General features: G+C 51.2%; 3 protein-coding genes across 3 annotated transcripts; all 3 read left to right on the top strand.

Annotated features, from left to right (window-relative positions):
* Positions 1 to 10,606: 10,606 nt before the first annotated feature.
* Positions 10,607 to 11,350, top strand: PC9H_009026 (uncharacterized protein; the record flags this gene model as incomplete). Its single annotated transcript, XM_036778533.1, has 3 exons — positions 10,607 to 10,817; positions 10,875 to 10,979; positions 11,058 to 11,350. The coding sequence occupies 3 exons, from the start codon at positions 10,607 to 10,609 to the stop codon at positions 11,348 to 11,350; spliced, it is 609 nt and encodes a 202-aa protein (XP_036629961.1).
* Positions 11,351 to 13,235: 1,885 nt separating this feature from the next.
* PC9H_009025 (uncharacterized protein) lies at positions 13,236 to 14,059 on the top strand (the record flags this gene model as incomplete). The annotated part of the gene is made up of 2 exons (XM_036778532.1): positions 13,236 to 13,340; positions 13,415 to 14,059. 2 exons carry the CDS (start codon positions 13,236 to 13,238, stop codon positions 14,057 to 14,059), a joined length of 750 nt encoding a protein of 249 aa, XP_036629960.1.
* A 2,675-nt stretch (positions 14,060 to 16,734) lies between these two features.
* Positions 16,735 to 17,673, top strand: PC9H_009024 (uncharacterized protein; the record flags this gene model as incomplete). Its single annotated transcript, XM_036778531.1, has 1 exon — positions 16,735 to 17,673. The coding sequence occupies one exon, from the start codon at positions 16,735 to 16,737 to the stop codon at positions 17,671 to 17,673; it is 939 nt and encodes a 312-aa protein (XP_036629959.1).
* Positions 17,674 to 19,639: the final 1,966 nt, after the last annotated feature.

Raw genomic sequence — 19,639 nt, 5'->3', positions numbered from 1 at the left:
TCTGGTTCGAGGATAGGTTCGCGGACTCCATGGTGATGAACTTGTCGATGTCGATGAGCAGCCCGAGATTGTCGAAGACGTCGCGGCGCATGGCGATGATCTGCGATCCGGTGTCCAGGATGCATTCGACCTCGTACCGATCGTTGAAGATAGGCCGGATGATCCGGAGTGACTGGGTCGGAGCTGCGACAATGCATTCCTTGTTTGGATCCCGGGTGGCGGACATCAGAACCTCCACGACGTCTTCGGGGTCATCGTAGCACGCTGCCATGTTGACGGACGCGTAGTTAGTCTCCGTAGAGACCCGTTTCGACGAAATAAGATCCCGAAGTCCTTTCCGAGCATCAAACGAGAGTGCGAAAAGTTCCCGTTGCGTGATAGTGAGCGTGGTGTTAAGGGCGCGTTCCAGGACATCCGAGGCCACCTTCGGATTCTCGATGTTCGACTGGACCCGATAGTTCGGACGGTACGTCGTGCGACCGGTCTCGATGGCTTCAGCTAGCTGAGAACGGGCCGATGTGGAAGGGAAGGGGACCGGAATCAAAGGCGGAAGGGTTGGTTCGGACGGAGCCTTTGCCGGAGCGCTCGGAGTCGTTTCGACCGGTTCGGAGAAACGGACATCCTTCTTCTTCTGAGATGAAGCGTACTTTTTCGCTACGTCGGGCATCCGCTGCATGAGAACCTGCAAGAAGATCTCCTCTTTCTCTTCTTCCTCCAGATCAAACGGGCTCGGAAGCTCTTCGATGAACGCCCGAGACTCGGACTCGTCGGCCTCCGTATAGTGGTAGGTGCTAACCTCGACCATATTCGCGGACGCTACTCCGGAACTTGTGGCTGCAGGAGTGACGATCGGGTGAGGAGGGGCGTCGCGATCCTGAGGTCTATTGTTGGCTCTCATCCAATTGTCGATCTGCTCTTTGAACGAGTCTCCGGGGAAGGAACGATTGATAGTCTCTCTGGTCGGGAGCACCATCCATCGGCCTTCTTCGTTCCGACCGATCCACCCGCTCCGTTCGTATCGGGCCGCATCCGGACACGAGCCCATCGTGTGGTAGACGGAATGACAGAAGTGACACTTCCGGGGAGGTCTCGGATCAGTCCCTTGTGGTGCAGGAGGCGGAGGAGGACGTGATTGCTGATTCTGGGAAGATGGGGGTGGCTGAGGCGGATACTGATAGTTTTGTTGGGGCGGGACGGGTTGATAAGCGTATGCTTGAGCGGTCGGAGGCGGGGGATACGGATAGAATGAGTTCGGATTATACGGATATTGCGGAGGAGGAGGAGGATACTGCGGATGCGTTTGCTGAATGGTCATGAACTGCTGCATCATAGCTTGCAGGGCACGGATGTCAGCGGATTCGGTTTTGACCGTAACCGGAGCCGTCGGACTCACTGTCGGAGATGTCGAAGACGTTGTGAGAGTCGCCGGAGTCGACGTTCCGAGAATAAAGTTCGCTTCCGTATAGATCTCCGTGATCGTGTAAGGATCGTCCGGATGATGCTGCATGTGGACCATCGCCAATCTGTCCTTGATTTTCTGACGGGTGATCGGATCGAATCCTGCAAGATAGTCTCGTCCGACGTCCTGGGTGGAGACGCTATTTTTGGACAGAAGCCAATTGGCCGGGACGAGGAACTTTCGGTGATAGACTCCGAGATCATCCTTTGTGAGCATCGGGGTCTGGGACTGGAGAGCAGCAATAGTGGAAAGATCGGACGGACGCCAGCGTCGTTCGTTATCCGATCCGGGGTAGAGCTTCCCGATGCACGTTTTGAAAGCATCCCAGTCGTCTCCGTCGGCTGCATCGCCACTGCTGCGCCAGATCTCCCAGTCGGAGTCGTCGAGATATCCGATTGTAGCTCGGATGAGATCCCGGCCTTCGACCTGAGCACGGGCAGCGAGGTACTCCACTTCGGAGAAGAAGCGATGGAGTCCTTCGGGCCTTCCGTTGAATTTCGGAGCGGTATGGTGACCGCGGACGGGCATAGTTGTGGCCATTGTAGGAGGAGGAATAGGGGAAGGTGAAGAAGTGGCCGGAAGATTTTCGGACGACTCGGTGAGCGATGAGGGTGTTCCGGACGTAGTGTCGTTTGACTCCGGAGTGGGTCGGTGGTAAGCCGCGGCGGGATTATAGAACAGACTGTGCCGGAGGGATGGAGGATTAGGGCGTGATAGGATGTTCGGATGCTCGGATTCTGGGCGTCCGGTAAGTGCGAACTGCCAAATGACGGTGTTGGGATCGGGAACCCAAGAGCGGACTATTTTGAACGGAAAATATTCGGATGTCTTCCGGAAGAGGTAGTTGATAGCCCGTTGCGTCGGACCTTCCGGAAAGATATCGTGCAGAGGATCGGGAGGGGATTCGAATTCAATGACGGAATAGGATGATTAGGTGACGGTGGAACGGGGGGTGTCTTGAACTTTAAACCCTCGCGGTGGGCTCCAGAATGTAGTAGTGAATGTACGTGTAGACTAGTAGTGTAGTCTAGTAAAATGCGAGGGTCCGCCTCCGGCAGGACAAGTCCGTGCGACACCCGCGTGAGTAAAGTGTGATAAGGATGAGTCCGAGAGTGAAAACAAACAACTGAGAAACTCCGGACGCTTCGGACGGCTTCGGATGCCTTCGGATACCTTTGGACGCGCTCGGACGCGAACAGACAACTCGGCTTCGGATAGTACGACGAGGACGGCAGGAGAATGACAAGGACGGCAGGAGAAAGCAACTTCGGATCGGACTCGGGCTCGGACTCGGACAGCGGCAGACTCTGACAACGGATGAGAAGAAGAGTTCGGACGGCTTAGAATCTGACTCGATGTGGGGGGGGGAACAAATCTTATTCCTCTAACTACGAGTGCAGTAGGTTTTTGTAGCTAAGAAAACATCGGAAATGTCCGAGGCGAAAAGGCACCAGGAACAAATAATGGGACTAGTGTGATGAAGTATTAGAGTCCGAGAACAAAAGAGAACGAAACATTGATCCGCAGTGTCTGATCCGTTAACACGTGTGTCCGGTACGGGTTCGTGACGTCCGAGTCATGTGCGAGCGCGTCCGAAGAGTCGGAGAGGGGTGGATAGGGGATAGGGGAAGCCGGACTGCACAGAACGAAAGGGTTCAACCCTTACAACATGCATCGTGAAGTCAAAGTTGCTAACTGTCATTCGGTTGAGAACAGTCTGGAAACCTCCAATCCATGCATTGAGCTGTTCACAGGCCTAAGCTCAAATTAGACAAGTATGACTGCTAGACCACTAAATTCACTTACCTGAGTGTTGAAAGCCCTCTTATAGTAAGGGTTGCCTTGCTTGTCATTGGCAACAACTACAAGATTTGGTGCATCTCCATTGAGGGGTGCTGGATTGCACCAGGTCCGGCAAAGATGATCAGTGATCCGGTGGTTGATGTAGTGGTATGAGTCCACAATAATCCTAGTTGTTGGCTCCCAAGCAGGCCAGTGACCTTGCCTGACAATATGCTTGAGTAAGGCACACCCCTTGTCAATGGCAATGTAGCTGGGGCATGAGGCAGGATCAGGATAGACATCTTCAAGGAACCGAAGAATCTTGGCCACCCCTTCTGACTTGGCAAACTTGCGCCAGGCAAGGACCACACCACATGGAGCACAGATGGTCTCCACGCAGTAGTACCTAGGAGCAGAGAAGTAGTTGTTATACTTGCTGCCACTGACCTGTTCAACCTCCTGCTCTGCAAGGTCATCATGCTCTGGCGCCTCTGCTCCTCCACCAACAGGCAACCATTCCTGTCTCTCCTCCTGAGCTCTTCTCAACATCCGCTGCACTCCAAGAAGTGAGGTGTTGGCATATTGCCTGCGAAATGTGGCCCACTGCCCCTGGTGATCTTGACAGGCCTTCGTGTCACCAACCTTGACCTTGCCACATCCCTTCATATGGCACTTGTTTTCCATCCTCTCTGCATGCCTCTTGCAGAACACCACAGTTTGGGCATTCTCAAGTCCTGCCTCGCACCCTTCCATTGCGCAATGCCGTGGCCCCATGACAATTCCATCAATGACAATCATGCGGACCTCTCCATGATTGCCAGGTGCAACAGGGCCAGTAGGCTGAACCACAGCAGCAGGCTGGTTGTCAACCTCCATTGCATCTGGATCAACAGGTTCCCCTGCATAGTCTGGAACAGCATGATTTTCATCATGGCCAACAACTGCAGCAGGGTCATTGGGTTGCCTTGGAATGACATCAGCAACATCCTTGAATGCATGACAACACTCATCGCAAGAATGTCCCTCTGCACTGCGGATAACTCCATTGTCGCCAAGTTCAATGTAGGCAGCAGCAACCAGAGCATTGATGGAGAGATTGTCTTCAAAGACAATCTGGCGCTTGTTGAACTTAGCCATCTGCCGGATAGACTCCTCCACAAAGGCCTTCCAGACTTGTCGACGTCCAAGTTTGAAGGTACCTCCACTTGGCTTGACAAATGAGAAGTTCCAAAACTCGGTAATGGCAGCAGTGGAAGCATGGAAGCTGTAGTTGGCATTGACGATAGCCCCAGAGACAGTGCGGTCGACCCAGACACTTTTGCCAACCTTGAGATACTTGGCATTGTTGAGGTACAAGCACAAGTCATCACCGTTGTTCTGGGTGAACCGCTCGTGATCTGCCCAGTAAAATGAATTGCAGGAAGAGCATCTGCCAGCCAGAACAGGGACTTTCTCCAAGCACTGACTCCCCTTGAGCAATGTGACATGAGCAATATCACGTTCCCGGAGGTCTTGAGTAAGGCTATGGTCATTACAGTCAAGAGTTGGACAAGCCATGACGATGGGCGTGATAAGAATGATGGGTTGAATAGAAGCAGTGGAGATGGGGCGAAGTTTGGACTTGAAATTCCCAATACTGGAGTGTGAAGCAAGAGACAGAGAGCGGCTGAACCGGCTGAGTTTCTTGCCTGCAAGCGTAATTTGCTGCTGCTCAGATCGTGAAGTCCGTAAGTCGTCAGTGGTGAACAGGGAGACAAAGCCACTGTCAGAGAGCTTTGCTTTGACAGCACGGACCAGGGCAGCCATCCAGCTAGTAGACTCCTGTTGCTGAGAAGCCTGCTGTTGTCCATGAAGGTTGAGGAGATCTGTATTACTGACAAGAGTCATCAGAAGCATCAAGACAGTAGACAGCTTGATCTTGGGACCAAAGTTGTCCTGAATGCTTTGAGCAAACTCGGTGAAGAGCATGTTTGGGAAAGGATCTTGTTTAGGTGCTGCAGCAACACATGGAACAAGTCCAAGCAAGAACCACACCACTAGCAGCATCATGTAGGTCTGTAAACAGAAACTAGGCAAATGAGCATGTGTTCAGACAGAATATGATGGAGACTCAAGCAAGAAATGGTGCAAAATATATGCAATTTTCAATAAATATAGTAGTACAAAGATATATGCATAGGGAGAAATTCTAGGTTGTATGAAGCTGATGACTTACTTCGATTTGGATGGCCCAGCCTTCTTCTTTGCAGACCTCTTCTCCTCCTTCTTCTGCTCAGTGTTGATCCGTTCCACCAGTTGGCCCAAGGTAGCCTTGCCAGGCTTGACTGCACCCCACAATTTCTTGTAGATGGCCGAGCCCACTCCAGCATAACCCTCCAGATATGTGAGAATATCTGGATGCTGAATGGCAGCCAGAAAGAGGGGATTGTAGTTGCTGAAGCTGCTGGGATTCATGTAGATGGCGCGAGTGTTTTCGACATTTGGAAAGGGAGGAAGAGGAGGGGATTTGGGATCGTGAGCGTCATATTTGGCCTTGAGTCGTTCTCGAGCAGTACTGGCAGCTTTCCAGTGCTCATACGCCAATATGATGTCCCCATCATTGGGCTTGGTGTTAGGAACCAAGGAGACTGGGACCTCAAGAAGAACGGCGTACGGGATCAGGTGCTGCTTGGTGGAATAAGCTGCACGGATGTGGTCTGGAGCTGGCGGAAGTGCACCTGCAGTAGCAACACCAACAGATGAGATGGATGCTGAGGGCGCAATAGATGAGGGCGCAATAGAGCCACCAGAGTGGGCAACTGAGCTGCCAGAGTGAGTTGATATGAGAGAAGGAGGAAAGGCGGGAAAGGCCAAAGTAGATGCTGCAGGGAGGGGCTCCTGATTTTGTGAAGTTAGAAGTGCTCAGACGCAGATGAAGACAAGCTTACCAAAAGCATGAACAACTTGAAGTCATTATTCCAAGTCACATCCATGTCATCCTCTAGCGCAAGGGCAAAAGGACCAGCGACCTCCCATTCCCCATCAACATCCAAGACTGAAATAGCAGACTCTACATATTCAGATCAGCAAGCATATTAGATGAGAAGGGAGTTGAATGACTAACCTGTCACAGTCGGAAATTTCCTGGTCAGAATCTTGAGGATTGGTGCCAGCGTAGGAAAGCGGGCCATGGTTACAGAGTGGGGCTTGTCGGTCATCCCCAAGGTGGTGTGCATGACTACCTTGCCCTTACCATGAGTCTCGATGGGCGGGACATCACCAACAGGAACTAGATTGAAGGTAAGCGCAAAGCAGATGAAGTCAAGTTGAGAAACTCACCAAAATCAGCCATGTTGGGTGCGGTGCCAAAGGCATTACCACGTGTGAAGCCACCAGTGGTTCGTGAAGCGCCCTGCAATTCCTGCAAGTTGTCGGATGGAGAGGGAGAGCGAGAAGGCGCCGGCAGAGAAGCAGCACTGGAAGCAGCACTGGAGTGAGAGACATTACGGCGCTGAGCCTTACCAGTGTGCTTGTCAGTGAGTGGGGACTGGCTAGCATCGCGTTTAGCAGGCTTGTGAGGAGTGATATTGATATCAACATCCATGATTGTTGCATCACCCTCGTTGTCACCACTTCCATCACCCACACCAGCAACTTCACCCTCAGCAGCTCCAGTGGCCTCTTCATCAACATCTTCATCGTCATTCTCTTTATCCTCCACATCCGCATCAGCCTCTGAGTCCTTGTCTGACTCTGCACCGAGGTTGTGCAAGTCTCTAGCTCTACCCTTACCCTTATCCTTGACCACAGCAAGTTCTTCTTCATCACCAGAGTTCGAGTCGTCTTTGGAACCGGCGTTGACCTGTGGGTCTTCATCGTCACCTGAGTTGGGATCAGGACGACGTGCACGGTCAGAGACAATGCGCGGGGTAGTGGAAGGGATCTGAATCCCTGTGCCGGTGGAGCGAGGCGGTGGAGCTACACCAGCCCCACTTTGCTGGAGGATTCTAGACGTACTATAGTTAATTAGTACGGTGCAGGCATCATGATGAGTATATCAATACGTACAGTGTCATGTTCTTCTTAGCAACTGCTTTCACAGCCTTGTCCTCTGCATCACGGTCGGCAGAGGTCCTATAAATATCGGAAGTCAGCAACTGGTACAAGCAAGCAAGTAAGTGATACATACTTCTTGTCTTTCTTGGTTTTCATGGTCTTCTTTGCAGCAGACACACGGGACTTCTTGACTGGCTGCTCTTCTTCATCTTCATCTCTATCAAACATTGTTCAGATTTCTTTTTGTGAATTGAAAAGAAATTTATTTATTTTAATAATACTACTACTCTACATCTATGCTACTGATAAAAGAGTGATGTACTTACTCTGTCTCTTGAGAAGCCTCTTGTACTGCCTTGGCAGCAGCAGTGGCTGATCTGGTGGACCTGGGCTTGATGGCACTGTTGAGCAACAACAGGTGAGATGCAGGTGCGGTGGCATGGTAGGTGACAACACAAGTGCAGGGGTGTGTGATGGGGATGTGGTGGGCGTGTGGTAGGCGATGACAAAGGTGCGGGGGTGGGTGGTGGGTGACAACGAGAGTGCGGGGGGCGAAGACAAGGGCGCGGGAGTGCAGGGGCGACGACGAGGGCGAAGATGAGGGTGCAGGGGAGAAAACAAGGGCACAGGGGGCGAAGATGAGGGTGCGGGAGCGACGATGAGGGTGCAGGGGCGAAAACAAGGGCGCGGGAGCACAGGGGCGACGACGAGGGCGAAGATGAGGGTGCAGGAGCGAAAATGAGAGCGCAGAGGCGAAAACAAGGGCGCGGGAGCGCAGGGGCGACGACGAGGGCGAAAACAAGGGCAGGGGAGCGACGACGAGGGCGCGGGGGCATGGTTGCCATTGGGAAATGGAGGGAGAGGGAAGTGGGGGTGGTGGGAAGGGGTGGGGGCTGTCAGTTTTGACAAAAGGAAGGGGCAGGGTGACTTACATTCCCTGGCCCTCCTCCTCGTTCCCTGCGCCACGCATGGACGCCTTCTGGATGCTTCGTGGTGCTCTTGGGGGCATTCCGTGTGTGTGGGTTGGGTGAAAAGTGAGGGGATGGTGGTGGTTGAGAAGAAAGAAGGTGGCAGTGCCAGCGTGGCACGCCACTGTCACATGCGTGTGGCATCACGGCGATTGCCGGATAGGCGCGCGCCTAAATAAAATAAAAAGAATATTAATATTCGTGGTAAAGCGCCCAATAAGCGCCCGTCCGGGAAAAAATGAGTTATCATCGGATAACCCTTGCTAACTCATTTTTGGACGTCCCAAAGCGGAAATTGCCTCAGAAAACCTCCAATAAATTGCAGAAAATCCATATAAATCCATATAAATCCATATAAATCCATGTAAATTTATACAAATTCATACAAATTCATATAAATCCATGTAAATTCATATGAAGCATATGTATCTTTCATAATTATGTCTCCATCAAATCTACTTCATGTGAACTTCATGTGCATTGCATATAAATATTTACATAAATCTTATATAAAGCTCACATACTATATATAGATAATGTAAAAGAAATGTAGAGGAAATGTAAAGGAAATGTAAAGCAAGTAGAATAAATGTAAAGATTTTCCTGCCATTCCTATGAAACATATACTTACATTTTCTCTATATGAAGCTTATATAAAGTCCATATAAAGCATATGACTTCATATAAAGCTCATATGAGCTTCATGTATAAATGTGGTAAACCGTCAGGTGCTCAAATTTTTTATATACCTATCTACTGCAGACGCACCTCAAATCACACCAAATCACACCAATCTCATCCAGGACCAAACCCATTCTCCCTCTCTCATGATTGTACAATCTACGGACGCAACACTCCCACATGGCCGTGCGCCTGGCACGAACATAATTGGTATATTGACTCACACGGTGCGTACTCTATCAGTGATTCAACAGCTGCCCGCCTACCATACCCCATAGATCGTGTCCCGCCTCCCCAATTTGGCCTTGCACCTCCCACTCACCTCTCTGCCCCTGACAACAAAACACCCTGCCTCATATGCTCCTAGCCACAATGCTGAGCACGCAGGGACCACTGACCTCGGACCTGGACATGCAACTGCGAATCCAAATGATGGTGTACGAGCCACAGCCGGGACGACAGCTCTACCACTCACCCGGGCATATCTTACCACAGCACTGTCACAACGACATTGACACTCTCTCACCCTCTCACCCTCCACCCACCAGGAGCCTGCTAACCTCTGCCGCGGGCATTACATGGCCAACACGGCGTACAACAACGGCGAGGGAATCGAATGTGCTGGCGGGAGGGCTGATTGCAAGGCTGCAATGCCACTAGCAGGGCAGCATGATACGGGATAATGGGGAAAGAGACAAAGGGAATGGGTAGACAAAGGATAGTGGCGGAAGAGCCAACAAGGCATTGGTGTCGACGATGACCAGACCAGAAGGTGCAGGAGAAGGTAAGTACCCATCACGTACAGAGGGCAAGTCACTTACCATCGTATCTTGTCCCACAGCGCCCACTCTGTCCTCTGATTCCCCATGCTCCCGATTGACCACAACTCGCCCTTTCCACCGCCTTTGCCCGCTACACATGCTGTCTTGCACGGCATGAACCACCAACAGAGGACGATGGTGCTGCTAGAGCACCATCAAGAGAGGTGTCGGGGACTGAGCATGTTCTCGACGACGACAAGGGGGAAAGGCTGGAAAACAGACGTCAGCCACTGCCTATCTATCAAAGCCTCATTGGCTGAGCTTTGATAGCGGGGGCAGACCCAATAATGGGAAAATCCCAACTGTTTCTCAGGTCGCCGGGTCAACACGAAGTGTCAAAACAGCAACCTGAACTCAAAAAAACATTTTAAAGACATTGTATTACCTTATTTTACTTATACTACACTAATATTGCATGCATTGAAACCACCATTGCCCATATATGAAACCTAAACAGGTCATTCACATTCTTTCCAGCCACTTGAGGCTATCACAGACAGAATCCATCAGCAAGCGTACACCTACATGTCCATGGTTTTGCCGATGGATCCCATCGGCAAACTCTATACTTCCCTCGACATCATTCGCAGATGGGATCCATCGGCGAACGTTAGCGATGGGATCCCGTCTGCGAATGTGCACATGCCTGCGCTTACAGCATGTTCGAGGTTTCTTGGGAATCGATCGAAATGTAACAAATTTTGAACATCTCAGATAATTGACCAGTTTGGAAAATTCCCTAAAGTAGATGTGTGACGAGTGACATAACAAACACAATTTCACCAGCGCTTATTGACCGTTGAGCTCTTGCCTTGCACCAACGACCATACATCAACGTTCAACGTTCCCTGCACTAGGACATGGACTTCGACAGGTTCTTGGTGAACCTTCCCAAGAACTCGGCCAACAGGGAAAGTGATCAGCAGACCCTTGTCCCATCCCGCACTCAATCACCAGACACTATGGAACTGTGTGACGATACAGACTTGAACGACAACAACAGGGATTTCTATGAAGGGTCCGACGCAGAGGAGGAGAGTTTAAAGGACTATAAGGCTAGGGCAGCTCCTCGTATGTCTTTATTTCCCAAGTGATGTTCAACTTTGCTTATTGAGGAATGCTTGATAGACATGGCAAGATGGCGTAACAGAGGGTCCAATCCACCTGCTGCAGCCTCGAACAACACCAGGGATAGTGTTCACAAAAGTCCCCCAACTCCGAAGCCTCGCCGACGTGCTTCTCACCCAAATTACCAGTGACAACGGAAAGAATCTGATGCCTCTATTCGCAAACATGCTCGCAAGGAGGTAGCCGAACGTATAGCTCGCTTGGAGGCGGAAAAGGCTCGAGACTCCACTGCGGTGTCACTGATGAATGAGGAAACAGCAGATGAAGAGAATGAGGAGGAGACTGAGGAGGACAGGCACGAGAAGGATGTATCCCCACCGCGAAAGCGTGTCAAGAGGGCCTCTGACCAGAAGGTGACGTTCTATGTCAACATTCAAACAGCAGTGAACACCGTGACAAAAGGCCGGGGGGTGCACGCAAGAGCAATAGCAGCCGTATCATGCAACTTGGTCCATTCATCACGACAAACCCCCTGAGTGAAAACTTTCATGAGTTTCAGGATCACATCACCACCACCGCACGCTGTTGGGTGAGCAAACTGCCCATGCAGGAACTCAAATGGCGTTACGAAACACCAAAATCCAGTTCCGACAAGCCATTATCCAACGAGGCAGGCTATGAAGCCATGCGATGTCATGAACCATGTTTGTAACATGGTAATCATGTCGGAAATCTAGGGTTATGCTCAATCAAATACCCAAGCTCCCTATTCTCTCCCTCTGCAATACCTCCCCTATCCTCCCCGAACTATCTGGCTCTAGGGAAGCATCCCCTATCCTACCCCTCACCCCTATCTATAATATACCACATGGGATCTTACCCCTGTTCGCCTCTCCGCCCCTCTTAAGTCTTTAGGGGTGCCACTATTCTCTTCCCATTTCCATTGGAATTCTATTTCTCCCCCCGACCATTTCTTTGCCCATCAGATATTCCATTAAGAACTCCCTTTTCATCAGAATAATCCATATTCCTTCATTCCTTTCATTCGCACAGCTGGGCTGTTCTATTTGGACCTTGGCTGTGCAAATTGCACAGCCCAGCACAGCCCAGCATAGCCTTGCACAGCCTTGCACAGCCTTGCACAGCCTTGCACAGCCTTATGTATCCATCGGAACATACGGAATGCAGCTGCGCATTTCCTTTCCTTTCTTCTGCATTTCCTTCTATCTTCCGTGCAGAATTATGTGACTATTCTTTCTACTGGACTTTCTGATTCTTGTGACGGCCTAACAACCGTTCTTTCTACTTTCCGTGCACAGCCTAGATATTTTACATATAAAAATCCAATAGTGTAGCGAAGTTGAAAATAAATCTTTTCCCCCCCAGTGAAAGGTTCACTCAGTCAGTCCTCTAGTCGTATCAGTCCTCAGATCTTAGTCATTCCGTCGTCTTAGTCAAGTCTCAGTCATTCAGTCGTATTAGTCAAGTCTCAGTCAGCCAGTCGTATTAGTCAAGTTTTTTAGTCATCCAGTCAAGTCAAAGTCGATCTTACTCTCAGTCCGCAAGATCATCAATCAGTCAGTTATCCAGTCATACCAGTCGAATTCTGGTCTTCTAGTCGTCCACTTGGTTCAACTTCAAGTACTGCATACTTGAAGAAGTTTGTCACAGTAGTTTTTCGTTCTCTAATCTTTTATCATCCCCCTATCTTTCAAATTCTTTACCCGGTACCCCTTTTGTTCCTTTCTTTCACTCTCTATTCCTTTTATACTAACCCCTTCCTGTTCTACTGCGTATCTGCACCTTTGTTTATTTTTCCTCTTCCACGTTACTGTCTCCGCTCGTGCTCGTGACCACTCATGCTCACGTCCCCTATCTGAAAGAAGCAGTCATTGGACCTCCTCACACAGACCCCTGTACTATCCCTGTACCACCCCTGTAGTCTTGTTTCACTATCGGCATACCTTGGCAAGACAAATTATACGCCCCTATCAGAGATACTAGGTGTTCGAACAACCGGGCTCTCACTTGATCTACTAGCAAGACCCAGTGCTCCCCGGACACTCCCCTATCTTAGGAGAGTGTGACAGCGAATATCACTTCGTGCTCGAAAGAAAGACTTCGTGGTGTGCGTTAGCCTTCCTACTCCTCTAAGGGATGATTTCGTGAGTAGTCTGGCTACCAACCCCAGTTTGAGTGCATTTATACCTTGTCCTTATAGGGATGGTCAGCCAATCACAAATCCGAGGGTCAAGAACCATTTGATTATCATGGTGGAGATGTGGCAAGTGAGCCCGAGCAGGACACGAGTGCAAAGGGAATGATTGTATGCTGTCTGTGCTGTCTTGCTAGCTATTACTCATCCCATCACAGGCGGCGATTCAGAAGAAATCTGGGGCATATATGCAGTAATTGTTAGAGATGTACCCACAGGATAACTTCCCTCTGTTTCCCAACGCAAGAATTTACACGAAGAATGTCGCTGGCAGTGACTTATACTGGAACCTCAGCGACCTTTGCCTTCAGGTATGGGCGGATACGCTGGTGCGTGCATGGCCTCGCTCTCACTACCACTAAACTTTATGGCTAACTGTTCTCAGGAAATTGGAAACGATCCTGGCGTCACGTTGACTCAGCCACCGAACTCTGTTTTCTTTGCAGCCGACAAGTGCATCAAGCCTCGAAAGCAAACCTTGCTCACTACTCCTGGATCTGCTGCTGCTACCCCTGCCGCACTGACACCTGCTGAGACGCAGGTTCAACTACCGCCCTTGCTGCCACCACCAACTATGCCCATGTTGCCTCCATCACAAATGTACTCATACCCGCTTCCATGGCAGTATCATTCTGGACCAATGCCACCAGTGCCCCCGATGCCCCTGATGCCACCATTCTATCCTCCATTCAATCTGTATGGATATCAGCCGGAACTTCACTCGAGTTTCCCACTGAACGTTCTTGCTCCGATTCCAATGAAACAACATTGCTCAATGGACTCCTCTCCAGGTAAAAAGGCGCTTGGACTCAAGATCTCCCTGGATGATTTCTGCGCACGATATGACATACCAGATACTCAAAAGCATGCCCTCGCCTCTCTTGATTACGTCCCTGGACTTCGGCATATTGAGCAATTATCTCCGACTGAATGGCAAAGTACAGGGCTTGGTATACTTCAACAGCGTCTCATTCTGGACCATCATACTCAGTTCCTTGAAGATGCAATGAACGGCAAATGGGATAAGTAGCACAGAAATTTCAATTCTTCTCTCTCTCTTTGTTATGCTGTACAGACTGGTTGAGACAGACTGTCTACGTAGAATCATGCTGTACTCTAGAAAATATACCCCGCATGACGAAACCAATTGATGCACATTTCAGGAGTGATACAAGCACAAGCTTCCAATAACGACGTGATAGGATCATCCGATACACGAAGGATGTGAGTGTGGTGGTGGAGATATGCTTTCACTTCATCTCCAGATGAGCATACAGATAGCAACGTAAATAAATACACGCACAAGTGCTGAATGACTCTTCGATCGGATTCAGATCAGGACTATATGGCGGTAGATATAGGATTATGCACCCTGTAACCACATAAGCATAATTCAGGATCTATAGTATTCCCGTACCGGCTGCGGCAACAAGATCAGCAAGTGCTTTGTTGTGGTGGATGCGGCAGTTATCCATAACAAGGACAGAGTTGACATTTGGAAAGGGATTCATGGACGGAAGCTGTTCATATTCACGTTGGAGGCTTTCATCATGTAGTAAATAGTAAGACTCACCACTTGCTCCTGGATGAACTCGTAGAATTGCATTGAGTCCAATGAACCAGGGACCGCATGGGCAGCGATATACCCGTTTGTGGATATGGCAGCAACAAGAGAGTATCGGTCTCCACGAACAAACACATCATGGAGCTCAGCGCGCTGCCCAACCGGAGCCCAGCCAGACTTTCGAGCCCAGGTCCGTTCGTTCTTGCTTGTTTCATCAATAAATATGAATTGCGACCCATCTCAACCGTCAATAAGCGCTGGTGAAATCGTGTTTGTTATGTCACTCATCACACATCTACTTTAGGGAATTTTCCGAACTGGTCAATTATCTGAGATGTTCAAAATTTGTTACATTTCGATTGATTCCCAAGAAACCTCGAACACGCTGTAATTTCGCCGATGGATCCCGTCGGCGAGCATACGCATGCCTGCGATTAATTTCACTGATGGGATCCATCGGAGAACGGTCGACTACTCATTCATAATTTTGCCGATGGATCACATCGGCGAACATTTTTGGCCCTCAAGATCACTCGCAGATGGGATCCATCGGCGAACATTCTTCGAAGATCTGGCAGACGGGAACCGTTCGTCAGTTCCCTACCCACTGGTAACACATGACGCATGAACGGTTCCCGTTCGTGCCTCCTTACCATCCATCCGTTCAGCTGTCCATGCCACCTATCCTTTGTCCCTCAACTGCCCGTCAATGCAATCTCCCGTTGATGGCTTCTCCCTGGGGGCTACATTTGTCCACGCTGTCTAGGGCACGCCTCCTGTACGTGATGACTAGCGACAAATATGTCGCCTTTTCCGCAGTCCACCTCCCAGCCAGCCATGTCGCTTCGTTCATCTGAGTCCCCCATGTGAGCATATATATGTGTCGATTTCATGATACATACCTGTGATGGTGCCGTCTGTCTCGTCTGGCGTCCATGTATGCGCGCTTTGATTTTACTCTTCGAGTCACCACCGTGGGCGAAGGCGCAAAGTGGGCACGTATTGCGGCAAACATAGACGGCGAGTGTCCAGGCAATGGTGCGTACGAGAGCTCTGGATGAGTCAACCTGGGTGAGTACATTATGGCAGCATAGGAGTGTATTACGCAGCACACGTACCTCAATACGAATCAGCGTAAGGGAATCCTCGAGAGTCGTGGCTGGATTAAGCGAGGATGGGGAACTTGGGCATCCAACGACCGCCGATGGAACTCGGTAGTGGTGCCTTGAGGGTACTGGCTAGCCCACGAAGCGCAGGGCTGAGCACCCCCATCCCACTCCCGAGCTCGATTTCTCGTCCTTCCCGCGTACGAGTCGGAATCGAAAACGTGTATTCGTCCGTTGGATCTAGCGTAGGCGGCGCCCAGACTGATGTTCGATGTTCGCAAGCCTGCAGCCATTGCGCGTATCTGCTTTGACGTGAAGCGACAACACTGCCTGCAGCATGGGGACTGACTTACTGGGCACTTATCTTCAGAAACTGCGTCCCCTCATCTACTTCGCTGGATGAATGGCTGTCTGCCTGTCTTGAGAACAAATTGAATGGTTGCGCAATGCTCCGCGTTGTGCGCTAGAGCCTGCCATGTAACGTCGATACGGAGGAAAAGGGAGAACGAAGGCGCAGGCCATAGAATCTCCTCGCCGCCGTTGCTGCCCACATCGTGCTCGTCGTTGTGGTATGCATTTGAGAGGTTGATGGTGAGGTTGAAGTCCGAAGTCCGCTGACGGAACGGAGCGGAGTTCGATCGCGTGCACGTGGCGCTTGTTCGAATGCCACAACTGTGAGGATAGATGAAATTTATCCACGGTCTATCTATGAGTGCACGTGAGACCCCTGTTCCCCTATCTCTCCCTTTGAGTATCTGCGCCTTTGTCTTTGCGCGCACGTATATATAGCACGATCTCCCGCTTTAGCTTCTCATCTTCTTACGTTCACGCTCGATAGTACATCGAGTTGTTCACTTCTTTTTCAGGACGCCTCCACGGAAAGCCCGCGCCTCTGCTCGCCCGCGCGACGCAACCGGCCGCTTCCTCTCGTCGTCTTCCAGAGCCACTCCACCAGCTGCCTCAGCCACTCCGCTTTCTTCACCACCAGACTCCCCAACCATCCTGCCCACTCGGCCTTTGTCCCCGGAACCAGATATGGCCGGAGAAGGAAGCAACCAGGACGCTAACCCCCTCGAGGCACGCGTCGTCGGGTTAGAAACAAACGTTAACGAGATCCTAGAACTACTTCGCAACGCAGCAAGTAATCCTCCCCCCCCTCCTCCCCCTGTTCCTCCTGTTGCACCAGCTATCCCAGCCGCGCAGGCTGCCCCGGCCGCGCCACTCGTTCAAGGGGTCCCCCCCTTTGTCCCCTACATTCCCCCTCCAACAGCTAACTTGTCTATCGGTATGTTGTCCATTCCTGACTTCTTTCCCGACGTCGAGGCCGCAATCGTGGTCTCAATTGGCAAGCATGAGTTCAAGCCGCAGCAGCTTGGCAAGCTCATCCCCAGCGTCAACTCGAAGGCCACCACAACGACCTACGCTCTTGAGGACGGCGCATTACGCGCCACAGAGACGGCTCCCATCAAAGACCTTCCGGACTTCTCATCCTTCATGCGCGCCCTGGGAGTCTACTTCCAAATCCTTTACAGATACGTAGGGACCACAGGGAGCATACAGGCCGTCACGGACGTCGCCGTCTTCACCCAGAGCTACTCCAACCTCCTGCATGAGTACTCGCGCTACTTCGCCTATCCCGCCATCCTCACCTATCACATTGCGCACCACTCCCGCCGCATTAGGGAAATGCTCAGGGGCGACTACTCCTTATGGGGTGACGAAGATCGCGCTCTTGTCGGCCCGCTTCACCGATCAAACATGTTCCAAGAAGTAAAGCCCACCTCCGCATCTAGATCCAAAGCCTCATCACCTGCAACACCTCCCCGCGACGTCTCCACCCAAACCTGCAATCGATTCAACGATGGCAAGTGTCCCACCACACCATGCAAATCAGGACGTATCCACAAATGCTCAACCTGCGGCTCCACGGCGCACGGCAAGGTCACTTGCACTCAGGCCCCTCCCGTCGCTTGAAAGCCTGGCAGGACGAGGGACACAAACCCCGAATCCCCCCCTCGTCCTTGCCTACAGGATGAGCAGCTTGTTCCCGTCCCATCTCTTCCTCCACCACTGCCTACATCTATAATCGCACCTCCCCTAATCACGACACCCCTGTCCCTATTTCCCCCTGGTCCTATACCTCCTACTCGCCCTAACACAGACCCTCGCTGTAATCGCACGTCGCTCCGTACTTCTGATGACATACCCGTTAAATCGACACTAGTCTATTCACAGTGGGCTCATTACTTAGCGGACTACCCCGATTCCGAATATGTACAGGCTCTTTTACACATAATACAATATGGTGCTGCTATCGGATTTGCTGGTGAAGACAAACCTCAGGCGTGTCGCAACCTCAAAACGGCCATAGACCATCCCGACATCATCAACAACGACATGAACGTACTTCGTGCCAATGCCAGGATACATGGTCCCCTCGTCTCACCTCCCCACCCCGCATTTCGCGCGTCTCCTCTCGGAACCGTTACGCGGAAACGATTCCCTAATAAATTCCGGGTGATAAACCACCTATCCTGGCCTCCTGGCAATTCTGTCAACGACGGTATCCCGGATAGCGAAGGACACATCGTCTATGAAGCCGTATTCCAAGCAATCCACACGATTCGTCGTCTCGGGCGTGGCTCACTACTAGCCAAACTCGACCTCAAGGACGCCTTCCGTCATATCCCACTTCGCGCCTCGGATTATCATCTAATTGGCTGCTTCTGGGACAACGCATTCTACGAATACATGGTCCTGATATTCGGGCTCAAGTCTGCGCCATACATATTCAATCTTTTCGCTGAAGCACTACACTGGATAATCCAACGCCACATCCCCGCTGAGCTAAAGCACTACCTCGACGACTTCCTCCCTATCTTCTCCCCTGACACCCCGCTTTCACTCACAAACGACGCCGTCTCTTGGATGCAAGCTCTGGGCAACTCGTTGGGGCTCACATTCCAACCAGAGAAGACAGTGTGGCCTACCACTCGTCTGGAGTTCCTCAGGATCGAGCTGGACACCGACACCATGGAAGCACGCCTACCAGAAGATAAATTAACCTATCTGAAGGAACTACTCTCCCTCTGGTCCATCAAGGCAAGCTGCAACCTTCACGAGCTCCAGGAGCTAACTGGATTCCTCCACTTCACGTCCCAAGTAATCCCCTACTCGCGTGCCTTCCTCCGTCGTCTCATACAATTCTCAACGACGTTCTCCACCCCTCACTCACGCCGCCACGTTCCACGATACGCTCGGAGCGACTTACGCTGGTGGTCTACTTACGCATCATCCTGGAACGGCGTTACCCTCATTGATCCCCCATCGTCTCAGCATCACCTATTCACAGACGCTAGCGGTACCAAGGGGCTAGGGGGCATCTACAACAATCACTGGTTCAGCACCAGAGTCCCTCGCCGCTTCAGGGGCTCGAAACGCGACATCCAATTCAAGGAACTATACGCTGTCCTCCAAGCTATACTACGCTGGGGCCACCTCTGGCGCCATTCCCATGTCCATTTCCACGTCGATAACCAGGCCGTCGTTGCTGCGCTATCCGACCATACTAATCGCTCCCCCCATCTTGTCAAGCTGCTGCAGCTCATACTCATGCTTGCCGCTACTTTGGAATTCTCTTTCTCTTCTTCTTGGCTTTCTTCCGCTGATAATGCACTCGCTGACGCTGCCTCTCGGTTCCAATATACTCGACTATTCTCTCTTGCTCCCAATCTTGACAAGCAGCCATTCTCAGTCAACCCCCAGACTCTTGGTATCAAACGAACCCTCAGCACTCAAGAATCGTTGCGTTCTATCTCTGGTACGGTCTCGCGTCCAGCACCAGGTCCACTTACGGCGTTGGTTAGAAATCATTCCTCGAATTCGTCCGAGCTCGCCCTGCCCTTGTCAACAGCGACGGCTCCTGCATCCCAGCCACCCA

Source organism: Pleurotus ostreatus (genome assembly GCF_014466165.1).
Source record: "Pleurotus ostreatus strain PC9 chromosome Unknown scaffold_6, whole genome shotgun sequence".
In the NCBI taxonomy this organism is placed as follows: domain Eukaryota; kingdom Fungi; phylum Basidiomycota; class Agaricomycetes; order Agaricales; family Pleurotaceae; genus Pleurotus; species Pleurotus ostreatus.
Note: the sequence above shows the minus strand (reverse complement) of the source record. Positions and strands in the feature narration are given on the sequence as shown.